Source organism: Xenopus laevis, chromosome 7L (assembly GCF_017654675.1).
Source record: "Xenopus laevis strain J_2021 chromosome 7L, Xenopus_laevis_v10.1, whole genome shotgun sequence".
Taxonomy (NCBI): Eukaryota; Metazoa; Chordata; class Amphibia; order Anura; family Pipidae; genus Xenopus; species Xenopus laevis.
The window spans coordinates 102,738,545-102,758,292 of NC_054383.1; the positions used below are offsets into that span (position 1 = coordinate 102,738,545).

Below are 19,748 nucleotides of genomic sequence, written 5' to 3' on the forward strand. Positions count from 1 at the left end.
ACAGCCTTATATACCTTTCTTCCTCCAGAACTACAGTTTTTTTAAGCGGATTCCCGGTCTAGTTTGAATATTCACCTCCTGAACTCTCTTTTTCTCAACGACTGTGAAGACCTCAAAGAGGTGCCTACTGTGCATGCCTAACTGGTTTCTATTGGAGCAGAGGCAGCGAGTATGTGCAGTATGCACCTCTCTTCATAGTCAGAGAGGGGCAGAGCTTCATGCAAAACAAGGAAGTAGCTAAAAGAGCTGCAATTCAGCTGATTGTATCAGAGATATGAAATAAAACTAAATGGAGTAATTTTATGAGATTTTAAAATAAAAGGCTTACTTATCCTTTAAAGCAAATATACAAGGAATTGCAAATAAACTTACTGATCAAACAAAACACATATACAGCATGATAAAGCAGGTGCATATAAAGTACTATATACTCTAAATCAGGGCTTACTGTATAGAACTATTCTTACCATTTTTTTGGAATCACAGATAATATTGATGTCACTACAGCGCACTTGAAGATCAGGTTCTCCACCTGGCGTGCCAACTGGAGCACCTAGGGAGAGAGTTCTAGGTAATGAGAGATCAAATGCTTTATTTTAAAAAATAAAAGTTTACTATGAGAAAAAAAAATATCCATTTCAGCTGTCCTTAAAGATTTGACAAAAAAGGTGCTGGTGGGCGAGAGCATCTGCACTATGGCTGTCCAGTATATCAGAGAAAATGTTCCCATATTGAAGAGGAAGTGGTAATTTGCTATGTAGTTTGACAAACAATTAGCTTGAATCAGAATGGATGGTATCCCAATGCAAGCTGTTTTGATTCCAATGGCAGATATCACAAAGCCAGGAAACTACTGTGTCAGTGATTTAGAGACCCAGACTTCTGGCAGCAGAATGACTATCATTAGAATCAGACTCAGTATGGGCACCTTCAGCTATAAGCTGGGTATGTACATAATTATGGCCAGTTACTAACAATCTTTGGGGAATAAGTGGCTGGCATTGTGTTAGATCCACAGGCGCAGCAAAGATGCAGCAGCTAAAAGAATATCCACCATAAACATAAAATCAGAATCTAAAGATTGCTTTTTTTTGTGATATGCTATAAATATTATATATCTCAAGTTATATCTTCTGTATATCAATTGATTTAAGAACAAAAATAAAAATATATGTCTTTTGCTATTTCTTCAGCTAAACAGGTAAAAGGAGGAGCTGAAGCTACTTCATGTTTGGTTCTTGCAAAGTAAATAATTAGTGCACAGATAATCCCCTGCATAATGGACTTCTGCTTATCTGTAACGTAAAGCAGTCACAACAAATGATGATGGGAGGGGTTGTCTATGCAAAGCTTAGCCTTGGTAAACTAACTGAGCTAATTCATTGTAAGATGGTAAGTATGAAAGCGAAATAATGTTCTGTTTTATAATAAATGTATAACGAATATACATTTTTTTAAATTAAACTAGTAGGCAGCAAGTATTTTCTAGTTCTATTTATTTGGCACCTGCTGAAAATGGGTTCATATAGGTGTAAACTACCCCTTTAATCCATGCAACTCTTTGCCTTTATTTCTGCATATTTAATAATAAGCTCAGCAGAAAAAAGTTAATTCGTTGATTTAAACTTAAATGATTACTGGCCCGGCACCTATTAAACACACATAGTGTTAAAAAAATCAGCTTTCTTCTTTAAAAAGAAAATGAAAATAACAAACTAAACTATAATGGTGAGGACATGTCACAAAATCTGTAGGTCTCCCACTGTGTAACTATATTGCAATAAAATATTAATAAAGTCAGAAACTAGGGGAAATAATAAGCATGAATCCGCTGTGGGATTGTTCCGAGGTGATGTTTACCTACTAATAGAAATGTTCCTTTGCTATTTGAAAGATCTTAATATTAAGCTGCCGACTGCTTTGTATTTGTTTAAATCTCCTGTACCTGGAAGTGTGTACCATGGAGGCAAACGAATGGATTTTTTCAGAAATGTCAGTTCTGGGTGATAAAATCGAAATGTCTGATCAACAACATGCGGCTGAGGTTCAATGTTCACTTGGAGAATAGCAATGAGTTTTCCATCTGATGTCTTGAAAGAAACCTGTTTGAGGATATAATTGGCAGCATTAGAGGAAAGCAATATAAAAGTGAGGCAAGCAGGGATAAGTAGTGATTTATTGGTCTCCCTACCCAATTAGTGCACTTGTGTTTGATCATATTTTGTTTTAAGAAGAGAATAGACTGTTACATGTTCATACACAGAGCACAGTACACAAGACTGGAAAATGACTGTTTCCTACTCATATAAGTTCAGTCATTGAAACTTTTTTTTTTTTTCAGCAGATTATAAAATCAATTCAAATTTATGGAGTCAATACGATGATGATGCACCTGGACAGGCACTTAAAATAAGCTGATTCTTGTGTTTGTAAGGAAAGAATTGCTGACAAAAAGCAAAGCTGTTTTTAGAAGCAAAGTAAGTAGAAGCGGAAAAGAGGATTTTTATCATAATTTATACCAGGGACATTTTTAAAAAAATCAAGAGATTTAATCCTTTATCTACCAGGTGTGGCAGCAACATGTTTTTCCCATAGATTAGAAGTGATTCCATAAATGTTGGATCACCATAGCTTCTAATATCTGGGGCAGGAAAGTGGTTAAATGGTAAAAATAAAGTCTGAAACAATGGCCATACACGGGCCGATCAAAGCTGTCGACAGAGGGAGTCGGGGCTTATTGGCTGTGTATGGGGCCCTCCGACTGGCTTCCCTGATCGATATCTGGCCGAAAGTCAACCAGATATCGATCCAACGGGACTAATAATCCCATCGGATTGTGGACCGCATCTGTTCGTTGATGTGGTCCTGAAATCTGACCGCCCATTTATCCTACATTGTGATCCGATTGTTGGACCCTAGGGCCCACAATCAGTTAAGGCCGATCGGGGAGAGATCTACTCATTTGGCAACATCGCCAAACGAGCGGATCTCTGTGTGTTTGGCCAACTTATGTGATTTATGAAGATGCCGGTTGCTAGAGCACTAAGGGGAGCAAAATCACACCCTTAGGGCCCAATTTAAGAATCCCTAAGGGTCCTTAACCAGTCCTTAACTTGTCCCTATGTGCCTTTCCCAGCCTGTCCCTTCATGTACACAGCAATGCCAAAAGCAAGAAGCACTGAATGGATCCAGGTCTTTGCACTCTAGACCTGCGACTGTGGGCAGCATGCACTAGTTTCTCACTTTGCACCCTGTTCTGCCTTTCAGAAACTACCCTTCTAATGTTAATAACACTTTTAAGGCGGGATACAGCTATGAACGAATTTACTGAAAATATCTAGAAAAGGTCAAATAGCTGACGAGAAGTCATCCTTGTGATGCCAAGCACAACAAAAGTGTAACAGACTCTGAGGGCAGTCTGTGTACAAAGGCATGGAGGAGTCATTTGCAGCATTTACCAGGGCTTCTCAGGGAAAAATGTTCCCTTCGGCCTATAACATAAGTGGGTAAATTAGCACTGGGAAAGCAGACTTTTATTTGTCAGTCGTTATAAAATAAACTGATTTTGCAACTGCAAAATACTGATCTTTTGGAGTTTATATTCTTACTGAATATAACAAACCATACAAAAATATTTTAAGAACACTTCTAAAACCCCTTTTACCATAATCCGTCGGGAAGACATTGCATTTGACTTGTACTGTGATAACTGTGAATGTTTCCGTAATGATTCTGCATCAGGTCCCTACAGCACATCAAACAAAGAACAAAAGCAACATTCCATCAATAATGATTTATCCATTTTACAAAGCCAAACTAGTTCCAATATAAATTTCATCATGAGCACAAAATTGTTACTGTTCAGTGGAATACATCTTATTATTTTTCATAACAGACGGGTACATTCAAATGCAAACACCTTCAAAGAATCCCTGCTATTCTTATACAGGGAAAGACCTTGAAAGGATCAGCATTAAAAGAGTTTTCTTTAAAAGAAAAATAAATATTCTGTGTATTAGGATTCCAGTGCAGATCATAACATGAATAGATAAAGAATTCTCTATGTCAAAGTTTTAAACAACTTTATTAACTTTGAGATTAAGGGTTTTTTTATCCTCATGGCTGTCACTGAATTTAATCTGGGTATATTTTTTCTTTAGTATCGTTCTTACGCCCATCTGTCACATTTCATGTTAATCACAATACTGTTTTTGTACCTTCTATTAATGAAGGCACGGGTGGTACATATTTTATTCCAGTGAACTAGATCAGATACTATCTCAGTAAAATACTTTCCTATGGGTGCAAAAGTGTGCCTAAGAAGGAAGAGCAATAAGTGCCTGGAACGTGTCCAAATTCCTAAAAACCCATCAATTGCACTTGTTCCAAATGTCGCAATGCTGAGCCCCTATAGGTGCAATATTTAAAGGGACCCTTCTTCTTAATGGTGTCAAGCCATATATTAAGTACAGAGCTCCCTCTAGCTTTTAATTTAAAATACTGACCCTATACAGGTTTTGCATACTGTATAAATAGCTTAATATAATTTGCATACTATTATGCTATTGAACATAAGTGGCAAAATACATGAGTAAAAACACATTTCGACACTCAACAAAGTGTGATGTTAAATTACTGGTTATTAAAAAAAACCTTTGGTTAAGTTAGATTTAAGTGCAGGTTTGGGTCTGACTGACTGCATCAACTCAAATTTGACACATTTCTTTGTAATTTTTATCCTCTCATAAATCACTGGGTAGAGTGACAGTTGGTAACTCAGTTACTCTCAATGAATTTATTTATTACCTAAGATGTTCCCCATCCTGCCTTCGCACATGCACTTCTATTGTCCTGTCTTTAAAGCATTAAACACCTATTTGGAAAATGCTGTGTTATATTATATTCCAGTGTAATACTTATGTAAGTATTATATAATGTACAAACCTGCAGCATGGGTGTATGGTCTACACAAAAAGTCTGGTATTTGAATGGGATATAAACTGTCTCTTTGGCCCGCAGATATAGCTGAGGAATAACAGTATTTGGCTGGACATGAAACATATTTTCCTCTATAGGTGTTACTGTACTGGTAAGCTCCTTAAAATGCTTCCATTCCCGGGTATCAGTGATAACCCTGAAAAGAAAAAAATGGTTGTATTAATAATATGTGGTGTTTAGAAATCAGTATAAAACTTTTGCATAGATATTCTATTAAGGCTTCTCCTACCGTGAGAGGTGCAAAGGCACAAAAACATTGAAATGTTGTATTGCAAACAGCTAGAGTGAGTGTAGTACAGCTTATATATAAAGATATATGTGCAGAAAGTGATTGCAGACTCTACATTTTAATGGCACATGGATTGAAAGGGAAGCCTGAACTTCACCTAGAAAGTTGTCAAGCTGCTGTGCCAAGGACCCACCAAAAAGTAAGAAACCATCAACTTAATTTCCCACCCTCTCTATACATTTAATCTTCAACTCAATTTTGTTATTATAATAATGGACATTCTGCATGGTGTTGTGCAAATAATGGGTGTATACATTAAATACAAAATAAAAATGTTTACAAGAGGCAAAGTGGGCCCTGCCAAAAACTGCTTTAAATCTAAAATACATCTCATCAGAAAGTCTTTTTTTAATTCTTCTTTTCTCCATTCTTCTCCCCTTTAATTCAGTTCCTGTTTAACGGCTCTTACTTAAACTTAACATGCTACATTAATTTGGCCTTTTTCAATTCTTATCATCTCACCAAGCCCTTTTCTTTTGCAGCATATGTGGAACTCCCTGCCACAATGCCTATGACAACAACCCCCCCCCGCCCCAGGTGCCCAGTCTTCAGCTGCACCTAATTCGATAATTTCCAAGCTAACAACATAGCTCTGTGTTGTGCCATCACCTTCTATCTTAATTTAACCAACCCAGCCTGTTTAATGGCTCCAGATACAATCTGGCATCATCTACTTTGGCACCCACCCATTCAGTCACTGCCAAAAAATCGGTCTCCCTTCCTTTATCTATTTCCCAATGCTCCAAATAACACCTTCTAAAGATCACAAATGTTTGTGTGTTTTTGTCTGCTGTATTATTTTACTTATTTTCCTTTACTATTTTAGGCCACAGAAAAGGCTAGCGAGTGAAGACTCATCTTCTTATTTGTGTGGGCAAATATGATACATTTCAGCACATATAAACATTGCCAGTTATTTCACTCTACCCTCATCTTCTCACTTGTTCTCTTTCCATTAACCCTTTCAAATGACCTTGGGAAAGGACACACACAACCATATTTATTAAACGGTATTATAAAATTGTAATTAATAAAAGTCAGAAAGGTCCATAATAGCATTACCTCAGATCAGTGCTATCAATCTCAATAGTCACAGTGTATTGGATATTGTAGGGATTTTTAAGTTCAAATTCAAAGAACTCTGCAGTGCCCAGTGTAGCATAGACAGTGTAATTTGAGGTAATGGCCTGATTCAGCATACTAGAGATACACTCTGGCTTGGTGCGTTCTCTGTATGCTTCAATGATCTGCAAATCTCTTGTGTGCTGAGTACGCTCCTCATGTTGAGCCTAGAAACAAAACGAGAAGAGAAACAGCTCAATATCTGAGTTATATAAAGATTCACATTCCCATTTGGTTTGTAGGGGGAAAAAAGTCACAAATACTTAGCTTTAGTTAAATTGACTTTTCTCTAAAAGCTTGTTGTCTGCACTAAAGGAAAAAGAAGCATATAATTGCTGATGCCAAACTCCAGTAGGTCTGACATATAGCTATACTGTATTACTAACATGGCAGTAATCATATGGAAACACACATTGTTTCTGCTGGATTTGTCATCCCAGATATATCCAGCTATCTTTTCTGTGCCAAAATAAAACAAATAAATAAAATCTGGTGGCGAAAGCAGACCCAGTATTTAGTTGGAAGCTGCCTAGGGGACAAATTGATTGTGAGACTCCTGCTCCTTTTTACAGAGAGCGCTGTGATAAAACTGTGATAAAACTTGCTGTATCATGCTATACTTTTGGGTGCCCAAGGTAAGACATTTCATTGTTGTCCAATAAAGATCAAAGTAAAAAAGACAGAGTAGATACAATGAAACCCCAATTTTACATCGCCTGATTTTAAGTTTTTTCTCAATTGACCTCAGTGCCGGACTGGGACACCAGGGACCCACCCAAAAACCTTGGACCAGGGGCCCACTCTGTACTATTATTCTTCTTCTCCTCACTCAACCACAATTCTCCTAGTCTCAATTCTTTACATACTATAATCTAATTTCTTTGTTCTCAAAGAAATAGGGAATGGCCATGAAATAGGCCAAATGTTTAGCAGCACAAGGGCCCACAGACACCTTGGCCCACCAGGAGTTTTCCTGGTTTCCCGGTGGGCCAGTCCAACACTGATTGACTGTGTTTTCCTGGGGCCCCACCAATATATAATAGATTTCCCTGATTTTCCAAATTTTTTCTGGTCATCTAAAAAACGTAAAATTCTACTACACAGGTTTTTGTCCACGTTTAACAATTAAATTGTCTCTGGGTTACATTCATAGGTAAAACTGATCCTTATAAAGTAGTTCTGCTTAAATTGTTACAGGCCAATTATTTCCTAAATCACATAAATTGGTGGTATGATGGAGATCTAAAGAGTAAGTAACTATAGATCTTCCAAAGAAGAGAACAGTGTACACTTTACATGCTACAAAGGCCCATGTAATTTATTGACCATGTCAATGGAAGTGGGGGGCAAACCAGTAATATGAAAGCTTCTGAAATTGCATTTAGCTGTTGGTGAGATGCTGGAATTTGATTCAAGTTATGTGTTTTAATTATTTATTTTTTGTGGTACGAAGTAATGATGAATCTAAATAAATCTAGCCCTGAATGTATTTCTTTATAACCATGCAAGGTTTTGTTTTTTCCAATAGATAACAAACAGTTAATAAATATGTTTTTGCCTGACACATTAGAATTGTATTTTCAGATCAGATGGATAAAAGGTATGGAATAATTAGCTGTTTCTCTATATCCATAAATGTACCCAACTAGAATAAAGTACTGCGGGAAGGAATATAATGATGCAGTTTAGTGAGATTTATCAGATGAAAATGGGTTTTTTAGCATTTAGCCAATCTGTAACAATTCTCACAATTTTTACTGCTATAGGTTGTCCTTACAGTAATAGCAAGCAAAGTGGAATAATACATTTCCTAAACAAGGATCTGGTTCTACCCTCAATAAATATGTCAATACGAGTAAACAGATATTAATGGATGTTTTAATTTGCAGATACTCCAGCTAAAATAAAATGTTTTTTTATATTTTTACAGATCGTTATTTTTTATGTAAGGTTTGTGTGTATAGTACAGAATTGTAATGAATACTTATTTAAAGCTAGCATTATTTCTCAACCAATTTTACCATTCTCAAACATTTAAAAGGGTGGTTCACTTTTATTATGTTATAGAATGTCCCTGCTGCAATTCCAAACTGGAGACTTGCTCAACAAAATGTTAAATAATGTAGAAAACCCCAAAAAAAGAAAACCAATGGCAAATTGTCTCAAAATATCAATGTCTACGTCATTGATTTAAAGGTCTTTAATGCAAGCAATCGTTTTTGACTTTGGTGTTGGTCCCTAAGCCTCTGCCCCATCTGAAATTCGATATACACATTTCTCCATTTACTAGATAGAGTAAAGCCGGTAACTGATATGTAGGCAGTTCTTTGAGTGATTTGTATTAACTTGCCAGTTATGTTCTTGCTTTATGGCACAATTTCTAGCTACATTTATGACACAGGACTTGAACAGATGCCAGAGAAAAACACTGGTCACATCATTAAAGGCTTTTGAACACTTACAAGACATATTGAGATAGGATTACAGTGTCGATACCTATTTGCAGCTTCTCCCCACAATATCAATATATGTAGTGTTTAGGTAACATTAATGCTAAAATTTTAGGTGACTGACAATGCAAACATTTATCTAATTGACTCTTCCATGCTGCCCAGTAAATCATCATTGAGCAGTTGTAAAATTACCCTTAATACACTACACGTTTCATTTAGGGCAGTGCTTGTGAAACACTTTTGATTCAAGGCCTAACCTTTACTTAGGGCCCCCCGAACTGAAATCATGCATGAGCCATTACATATATATATATATATAGATATATATATATAGATATATATATATAGATATATATATATAGATATATATATATAGATATATATATATAGATATATATATATAGATATATATATATAGATATATATATATAGATATATATATATAGATATATATATATAGATATATATAGATATATATAGATATATATAGATATATATAGATATATATAGATATATATAGATATATATAGATATATATAGATATATATAGATATATATAGATATATATAGATATATATAGATATATATAGATATATATAGAGATAGAGATAGAGATAGAGATAGAGAATAGAGATAGAGATAGAGATAGAGATAGAGATAGAGATAGAGATAGAGATAGAGATAGAGATAGAGATAGAGATAGAGATAGAGATAGAGATAGAGATAGAGATAGAGATAGAGATAGAGATAGAGATAGAGATAGAGATAGGATAGATAGAGATAGAGATAGAGATAGAGATAGAGATAGAGATAGAGATAGAGATAGAGATAGAGATAGAGATAGAGATAGAGATAGAGATAGAGATAGAGATAGAGATAGAGATAGAGATAGAGATAGAGATAGAGATAGAGATAGAGATAGAGATAGAGATAGAGATAGAGATATAGATATAGATATAGATATATAGATATAGATATAGATATAGATATAGATATAGATATAGATATAGATATAGATATAGATATAGATATATATAGATATATATATATATATATATATATATATATATATATATATATCTATATATATTATATATCTATATATATATATCTATCTATATATATCTATCTATATATATCTATATATATCTATATATATCTATATATATCTATCTATATATATCTATATATATCTATATATATATCTATATCTATATCTATATCTATATCTATATCTATATCTATATCTATATCTATATCTATATCTATATCTATATCTATATCTATATATCTATATCTATATCTATATCTATATATATATATCTATATCTATATATATATATCTATATATATATATATATATATATCTATATCTATATATATATCTATATATATATAGAGAGAGAGAGAGAGAGAGAGAGAGAGAGAGAGAGAGAGAGAGAGAGAGAGAGAGAGAGAGAGAGAGAGAGAGAGAGAGAGAGAGAGAGAGAGAGAGAGAGAGAGAGAGAGAGAGAGAGAGAGAGAGAGAGATATATAGATAGATAGATATATCTATATATATATATATATATAGATATATATACACAGAAATATAACATTATCTTACCATAATAAGTGATTTTCTTAAATTTGCATTCTCCTGCGACTCCTGCTGTCTCACTGCCATCATCCTCTCCTTTTTCCGTCGTTCTGTTGTGTCTGTCTCACTGCTTGTTTGCTGATATGCAATGCTAACCTCTTTCATCCGACTGCATAACATTGCTGCCAGTTCACTATCCAAGTCAGCCAACTTGTGAGCTTGGCAAACACTTTGCTTCCCTGATAAAATATAATTCAATAACAACACATTTTGATAAATATGCTCACAGACTGAACACACTATTCTTATAATATTGTAAATATTTTGGTTTATATACACATAATGCCACTCTTCCTGCTAAAGGCTAAAATGTACTATTTACTATCATTTAAATTATCTCTCGTTTACCCACAATTCATTGACTTGTTTGAAAGCATGCTGCCTCCATGGAAACCAGTTCTACCATCATGCATAGTAATGATGCGAGAGTTTGAGGGAGGAAGAGTTTCACGTCTTTTCAACTTTTTCTCAGGGGGACGTCCTGAAATATAAATAGAAAATGTCACCTGTCATTGAGATTTAAAGTAAACACTTTTCATTAAAATGTGTTCCCATCAACCACAGGCCATTACAACTGGAAAATAAATGCTGAAGATGTGACAGGATCTGTACGGGCTTGAATGGGGCAACTGTTCCTCCTGGTTTGGCATTGTAATGAATGTTGTATTGCACTGAATATTTCTTCGTGTTTCTTTAGTGTCTACTTATAACAAATTGATTAACCGAATCCTTTCATGAAAGAGAATCAAGATTTGATTTTTATTCTAGGTTAGACGATGTGAAAACATCAGAGCAAGGTTGTCAAGTTGTGGAATTTCAAGTTGTTAGAAAGATTCCAGAATGTGTAAAGGAAACTTATACAAAGATCTGAATCAATGTATTATGACCACTAACTATATTAAGAATGCAAATGTGCATTTCATAACCTGAACCTGTGACTGTAACCTGAAATGTGGCTTCAATTACTTAACACTTGCAAATACACATTTAAGGGAATGCGATAAACAGGAAAAATGCTGCACAAATAAAAACAACATTTTTTAAGCTTGCTTTAAAATAAAGGTAAATGCAAAATGTAATTGTGTTATTTTTGCTGCTGCTTATCAGTATCCCAAGTGACCTGTCAAAGATATTTCATGAATAGGCACACAATCACAGAAAAATAGTAATTCAAAAATTGATACATATATCCCTTAGTGGTAAAAAAAAAAAAAGTTTTAAGCTTTGACTCAAACTAGTTGAATTCATCAGATTATTACATCAGTGGTTGCCTGGTTTTTGTTTTTTTTTGTTTGTTTGTTGAAAGCCTTCCTTGGGGGTCCAGACCTCCCTTAGCTCAGCAAGCTTACATTAAACATAGGTCGTTTTATCAAAGCATTTACTACATGTCTTCAAGCTGGGCATTTCAAAGGAAAACAGGAATTCTTCCAAAATCGTGCAGTAAGAGGGCCACCCCATAACTGATCCCCACAGTTTGGAAATCAATGCATTAAACACAGAGATGGTGTAGAGAAAGCACGCACACTTTTAGTGAATTTATGGCATCATAGCTACAGGTGAAATAATTATTCCCAATATACAGTTTTACACTGTGCAGATCATTTTTCCTTTTCTGAAATAATATAGTTTTAGGCAATGTGCAGAGTAATAAAACTTCTCACTGGAAAATCATTATTTAGAGAGAAAAAATGTGGAGCTCCATAGCTCCATAAACTTTTAAAATAATAATTGTATTTTGCTACCAGTATGGATGTTTACTAGCTTAGTTAACACAAAGCACACATTACAGTCTTATTATTAAGGAGAAAACACAAATTAGTCAAAAATTAAGACTTGTTAATTCATATAGGACAGTATGGGGATTGGTGGGGCCATATTTAAATGAGAACTAAAGTTTAACTAAAGAAGTAGGCTAGAAATGTTGCACATTATGTTTTGGGCTTCTGTACCAGCCCAAGGCAACCACAGCCCTTTAGCAGTAAAGATCGGTGTCTCCAAAGATGCCCCAGTAGCTCCCCATCTTCTTTTCTGCTGATTCACTGCACATGCTCTGTCCTGCTGTCACTTGCTGAGTTTAGGGACCCACTCAAAATATACAGTACACATAAAATAGAAATGTCACACTATAAGGCTGATTAATAATTAATACAGATAATTACTACATGGCAGCACAGAAACCAGTGCAATTAGCATCAGCATTTAATAATTAGCCCTGTAGCATCAGCTTATATTACAGACAAACCTCATTTTCTGCTTGATAATTTGAGACGACCCCTAAGCTTAGCTTCTCAACAGCTGCTCAGAGCCCACTGAGCATGTGAGTGTCGCAGACACTTTTCAAGATGGTGACCCCCTGTGACAAGTTTGAAGTCCTGGATCATTGCTGCTATTGAGAAGCTGACATTTTAGGCTGGTGCAATAAGTTCAGTATATAAAAATATAGCATTTTTAGCTGTCTTCGTTTCTAGTTCACCTTTATGAGTTTTCTGGATAACAGATTCTACATTTTTCCTTAAATCTTGAACTGAGCAGGGATGCTTTTACATTTTTCCATTTCTGTACAATGATTTGAGAATATTCCTTCCCTTTCATCTCTAATGCAGCCTCCAGTGGCTTTAGAATGCACAACACTAAAAGCAAGAGAACTTCAAAGAATTCCAAAATCATGTTTTCGGCAGCTCTCTAATGAAAGTCAGTCTGAGAATGAAATACAACACAGTATTTTACAGTTGCCCACAATTCAATTCATTATTTCTCACAGAGTATTATATGCCTATTTAATAGAGATTGCATACAGAACTATGCTGAATTCCTGGTGGAAGTGTCTTTTCCTGCACTCTGTGCCCCCAAACCACAATAAAGCAGAAATAATAAACTTTATAATAATATCATTAGAGAGCTGATCGGCACTTCAAATTCTTCACCTATAAGTCATATGAAGTACACCAGAGAACATCTATCCAGCTGTATCTCGCAAGGGAAGCCCCTACAAACTTTCAAGAATAATGAGCTATTATAAATATTGATCACAGCTGTAGAGATAAAAACAGTTGGAAAATAAGATGTTAAAATGAATTCTACTCCGTCAGTGGCTTAATGTATTGTGACATTGTAGTGCATAGTTTCCCTCGAAAGTCTTCACTACCAAGACATAAGAAAAGGCAAATATTTTAGCAGCACCATCACATAATCACTTTAGATTGCAATGACAGCATTTTAGCATAATGTGCAGAAATTCTACTGGAGTAAATACAACTGTACTGGTGAAAAGATGCTGGTGAATTAACACCATAAAACAATGACATATGTGGCATATTAGGATAGAAGTTAAGACATGGATAATAAAATACCAAAGTGGCTGCTATATCATTATAATGGCAGCTCATCAGCCTGGACGTACCAAAAAATTTACAGATGTATGGGCGCTCTTTACAAAAAAAAAGGTATGGAAAATCTTAGCTATGAGGAAAGACTGGCCAAATTGGGGATGTTCACGCTGGAGAAGAGGCGCTTAGGGGTGATGTGATAACTATGTATAAATATATATGGGGATCATATTATAATCTCTCTAATGCTTTATTTACCAGTAGGTCTTTCCAGCTGACACAAAGTCACCCATTCTGATTAGAAGAAAAGAGGTTCCGCATAAATATTCGGAAGGGGTTTTTTACAGTGAGAGCTGTGAAGATGTGGAGTTCTCTCCCTGAATCAGTGGAACAGGCTGATACATTAGATAGCTTTAAGAAGGGGTTGGATGGTGTTTAGCAAGTAAAGGAATACAGGGTTATGGGAGATAGCTCATAGTACAAGTTGATACAGGGAGTAGTCCGATTGCCATTTTGGAGTCAGGAAGGAGTTTTTTCCCCCTCTGAGCCAAATTGGAGAGGCTTCAGATGGGTTTTTTGCCTTCCTCTGGATCAAATGGCAGTTAGGCAGAGATAATAAAAAAAATTAAAAAAAAAGGTTGAACTTGACTGGACGAGTGTCTTTTTTTCAACCTTACTTACTATGTTACAAATTTGTGTATTTTAACACTGGCTTAATTACACCTGTTGACACAAATGTTTGTCAATGTGAAGTTACACACCAATACTGCTTTTAATAAATTGTCAAAGTCATTGCACCTTTTTCGTATTTGGCAAACATATGTCAAATTTGCCATTTTGCACTTTACTACTACATAAGCCCCCATGTACTAAGACCTTTAAATGTAAAATATTTTCCCCCATGTGACATGAGCTCATTGAGCTTGGCAAACACACAGGCAGACTATCATGGTTTCATTCCAATCTATAAATTTACATCTGTGTAAAAAAATGTAATTTGAAAAAAACAACATTTTAATTTCTGGAAATTCAGATAGCTTGAATGATCAGAATAGTAGGGAATGAAGAGGTGCTGTGGCTTCTCTTCACTTCCACATCTGTAAATGCATCTTCCGCTGGCAGATCAGATTTTCAAACCTGCATAATCAAACTAACTGATATCCACATGTCCTGCCCAACCTACGACTATATGGAGCGCACACACACTTTAATAAATAAGGATATATAGTGTAAATACATTTTAACAGTATAACACTTTTTTACATTGAAATATTAGTTACTTAAAAATCCTGATCTTTTTGATGCAACCATTTTGAGTAGTCTAAGTTATTAGACATGACATTTTAGTTCTGACAGGTTTATGATTCTGTGCATCACTTTCTCCTTATGCTTATCTTTCACTTCCAGGCAAAGTATGGAAAGTATGATAATGGCAATTTAACTTTTAATATAGCTAATCTTTCGCCTAAAGATAAGATGTCACAGAGACACATTGTTTCGCTTTACTGCAGTAAGTGAGAGTTCCGAGGCAGTAGTTTGAACCATCTCCTTCACAATTTATACTTATTACTGTTTTTCTACAAATGATTTCTTTGTGCTTTCAAACAAAATATTTAAATACATTCTAATGTATATATTTAAATGTTAAATTCAAATATGTTGCAAAGCCCATCAAAACTGGAGTTCACCTCAAAAGTAACTTTCGGTATAATGTAGACAGCAGAATTAGAGGACAATTCATTTCTTAATTGTCTGTGTTATGAAAAATGTAATTATTTTGGTCTACAACTCTCAGGCTTGGAATTTCAACTGCTATATGGTTTCTTGGGTTTAAATGAGTTCTAAATCTCCGAAATAATCTCTGAGCAGTTTTGCAAAGTACATTCATTTTCTATTTTTAGAGGTTTCAGAAATATTTGCAGTTTAGACTTCTAATACCAGGATTTTGGCCCAAATGAGAATCATCAAACCTATAGTTAGTTAGATCTACGATATGCATTGACAACTCATAGACAGTAATGGTCATGATACTCTTAGGGGCCGATTCATGAAGCTCGAGTGAAGGATTCGAATGAAAAAAATTCGAATTTCGAAGTATTTTTTTGGTACTTCGACCATCGAATTGGTTAAATTCATTCGAATTCGAACGAAATCGAACGAATCGAACGAAAAATCGTTCGACTATTCGACCATTCGATAGTCGAAGTACTTCCCCTTTAAAAAAAACTTCGACCCTTTACTTCGGCAGGTAAAACCTACCGAAGTCAATGTTAGCCTATGGGGAAGGTCCCCATAGGCTTGCCTGTGATTTTTTGATCGAAGGATTTTCCTTCGATCGTTGGATTAAAATCCTTCGAATCGTTCGATTCGAAGGATTTAATCGTTCGATCGAACGAAAAATCCTTCGATCGATCGATCGCAGGATTAGCACTAAATCCTTCGACTTCGATATTCGAAGTCGAAGGATTTCAATTCGAGGGTCGAATTTCGAAGTATTTTTAACTTCGAAATTCGACCCTTAATGAATCTGCCCCTTAGTCTTTTAAGAGAGCTGTTAAAGGGGTTGATCACCTTTCAGCACTTTTTCTCAGTTAAGTTGTTTTCAGATAGTCTTTATAAATGTTCATAAAGACTCCCCTTTAATTAAAGTAGCAACACTAAGCAGCAGTTTAGAACAGGTCATGTAAAAAAAAAAAAAAAAAAAATCCTGTCTTTTGTTGCATAGTGGAAAAAGGTAGAATAGAAAACAAATAAAAAAAGCGTATAATAAAAAATTAAATATTGCTTACAGTCAGTCCATCTATGAATTTAAGTTAACCTAAAGGTTGACACTTAAAACTTGTTTTTTAAAGCTGTGGGGGCCAGTCCATGTGCAATCAGTGTACCAATAATCAAAGAGGTCATACAATGATACATAAATACACTTTCTATTGATTAAAGTTCTTTGGGGGGGAGTGACCTCCTTAGATGAAACACCCAACGGCGAGAAACACATTAGGATGGAAGAATTTGAGGATTATGGAATAGAATGTATTCCTGTCATTAGGTGTGGTATGAATTTTATATAAAATGTATTCATAATGCTTATATCCAAGAAACATATTTATGCGTGAAACCGCTATATTTGGTTATGTAAATTCGTGACCCAGTGGATGAAAATTGCTGTAAAAAAAAGATCTGTGGCTTCATGTTTCTTGTTCCTTCTTACTGGTGAACATTTTTGCATGTTATTGAGTTTTGGTTGCCTGTTTTAGAGAATTAAGGGGAGCTACAGGACAGTTTTAAAGGGGTTAGCTCCCCCTTTAGAACAATCCACTGTAGGTATCAGTTGAGAAAGGACATGAAACGTGAAACATTGTTTAAAAGACATTTTCACTCTGTTTCTTTTTCAACAAACACATTTCTGAATGAAAGGGGTGTCAGGGGTCTGATGAAGTTAAGACACAAATCTTTACTGATGGAAAACTTGTGATTAAGCCAATTAGCGGATCTAAACATAGATAAATAGCCTTCCAACCCTTCCAGACTTTTATATAGTAACATACTGAGTTTGTTGAATGCAGTGTATTTTCCGTTCGCTTGTTTTATAGCCGAGATTACTGTCATCTTGCAGAATTTTTATGACCACTTGCTAGGAATCTAAGCATGTATAGATATATATTTGTTTTTGAAGATCATCTATGGGAAAGCACAATTTATATTACATTTACTCTGTCACTCAATATTATAGTGCTTATCATGAACACTAATAAAGCAAATTCCTAATATTGCTAAGATGAATTTGTCCAATAAAAACTAAAATACCACTTCTGGGAAGATTTACATTATAAATGCTTAGTCTTCAAAAGGGGAAATCATTAACGGTAATACTAAGTGCTGTAAGTACGTGCAATTAAATGAACATTTTACTTTTTTTTTACTTTTAAACCACTCTTGTATAACAGAATATTACATTGCATTAGCAAAATGCAGAGGTTTTTTTTTAGTGTACAGATGAAGCCACTTGGATTTGTGAGATAAATGCGTCATGACTCATGGTTAATTGAAGAAACTGCGTTATCTAAAGTCATCTTAACTCATTTAATGCATTTAACCTTTCCATTAGCACCATTGTGAACAATGGTGAATGCCTTAATTAGATGGGATGTTGTGACGCAGTTTTCTGTGTTAAATGAGATAAATGGGATATCTGTGTTTAGTTATTCTGTGTCAAACAGACAAACCAAAGTGGCTGCATCTGTATTTGATAATATTAAATCTAGCCTTTTGGCGTGTTATTTGTTATTCCTAACTGGCATTCGGGGTAAAAGGTCTACAGCTGTCAAAAGTTTGAAATTCTAAAACATGGGATAATGTAGTAAATAATAGCAACTCATTTTGCTCCAGCTTTAATAATTCTTTGCAACCAACACTAGAACACTAAATGCTATCTGCCGACTTGATGATATAGTACATTGGTTGCTAAAATAAAGTATGGACCTGTTCTTTTATACATTATATTTCTAAAAAGTAGCCTTCAAGAAAAATTCATAACTGGGTATCTTATAAGCCTCCTTAACATTGGTATAATAATAGAGTGACCAGACCCCATGGTTGCTCTACAGTATGAACCAGGGACATATAGGACCTGGTAAGAATCTTGGAACAAGTAGTTCAATTAGAATCAGGATTTTTCCTCCCAAGCACCGAAACTGTTATTTGTAATTAAAAGCACTTGGGAAATCAAGCATGGTCATTTGAATTGGAGAGCAAGAAATATTTTTTCTTGTTACAAGTCATGCCCCTTTTGGTTTAGCAGTCATCCCCTTTTATTTTTTACAGCCACTCTTTCCTTGAAGGTTTAACTCTGCATATATGGGCACTGCCACTAGATGAAAATACCATTTTTGTTTCCTCAGTCTATGTCTAATATTATTTTAGTCTCTCTTTATATAAAAGAGAAATGAATAACAGCAAATATCTATGAATTGCAATTAAAATATGACAAGGCCTTTAAAAGTGAAATGTAGCGCCTATAAATGTGCATGTAAATTACGCATGCATACACATCCTTCTTTGCTTGTTTTAAGCACATAATATTAGTAAAATACAGTTGGTTTAAATCTATTTTATGGCAGCAGATTTCATGCTGACTCTGTGCTTCTCAGTTAGTCAAGAGCTTTCCTTTTTGAAGCATTAACTGCACCTCAAATTTACACACTTTGCACAGTGAGATTTTAAATCTAAATTCCAATGCATAATGTTGTCATTCTGTATACACAGAGATCCTTTGAAGCTGTACCTTAGAGGCATATTGAAACTGAATGTATTGGCTTCAAAACAGAACTGGGAAAAACTTCAAATACATGCATTTCCAAGTTTTCTTAAATAGCTTTTTAACAACGGCTCAGAGGGTCTCATTTACTAAGTGAGACAAAGTGCAATGGTTTTTTTTTTCACCCCCCACAAAATGTCAGTGTTAAATATGCACACTGAATACTGGCAGACATGTTTGTGCCAATGAGTAAATCATACATAATGACACATGGTTCTAGGTGTAAGGCAACCACTGTGTCTACTGCAGTTCAATATACATAAGCTTGTGCTTTTTTCACCTAGTGGATGCACCTGCATTAGAAAGTGGTCAGTTTCTTTCCCTATCGACACAAAAAGACATAACAAACCTTCCATCCACTCTCACAGTCCCACATAAAATCTGGGCATCAACCCTTAAACTACACAACATATCCCCTCCACTGCCATCACCTAGACTTCCCTTATGGGTCAATTCACATCTCCCAGTATGTGAATTGACCCATAAGGGAAGAGAGGCAGTATTTCACTTTAGTGAACTGTGGTGATCTCTTACTTAACTTTTTGAAAATATACCCCATGTCTTTACTTGTCTGGCACATATAAAGGAATCCTGACTTTCCTCATAA

At 35.0% G+C, this 19,748-nt stretch overlaps 1 protein-coding gene across 5 annotated transcripts in view; it reads right to left on the bottom strand.

Annotated features, from left to right (window-relative positions):
- nphp4.2.L (nephronophthisis 4, gene 2 L homeolog) overlaps positions 1 to 19,748 on the bottom strand; it is a 144,853-nt gene that overhangs the window by 19,147 nt on the left and 105,958 nt on the right. For all 5 annotated transcript variants that reach the window (XM_018226111.2, XM_018226112.2, XM_018226110.2 and 2 more), the window contains exons 19-25: positions 10,854 to 10,982; positions 10,469 to 10,680; positions 6,350 to 6,576; positions 4,945 to 5,134; positions 3,665 to 3,745; positions 1,946 to 2,102; positions 468 to 553 (exon numbers count right to left, since the gene is read on the bottom strand). In XM_018226111.2, coding sequence (XP_018081600.1) covers positions 468 to 553; positions 1,946 to 2,102; positions 3,665 to 3,745; positions 4,945 to 5,134; positions 6,350 to 6,576; positions 10,469 to 10,680; positions 10,854 to 10,982 — 1,082 coding nt within the window. The remainder of the gene's footprint in view (positions 1 to 467; positions 554 to 1,945; positions 2,103 to 3,664; positions 3,746 to 4,944; positions 5,135 to 6,349; positions 6,577 to 10,468; positions 10,681 to 10,853; positions 10,983 to 19,748) is intronic.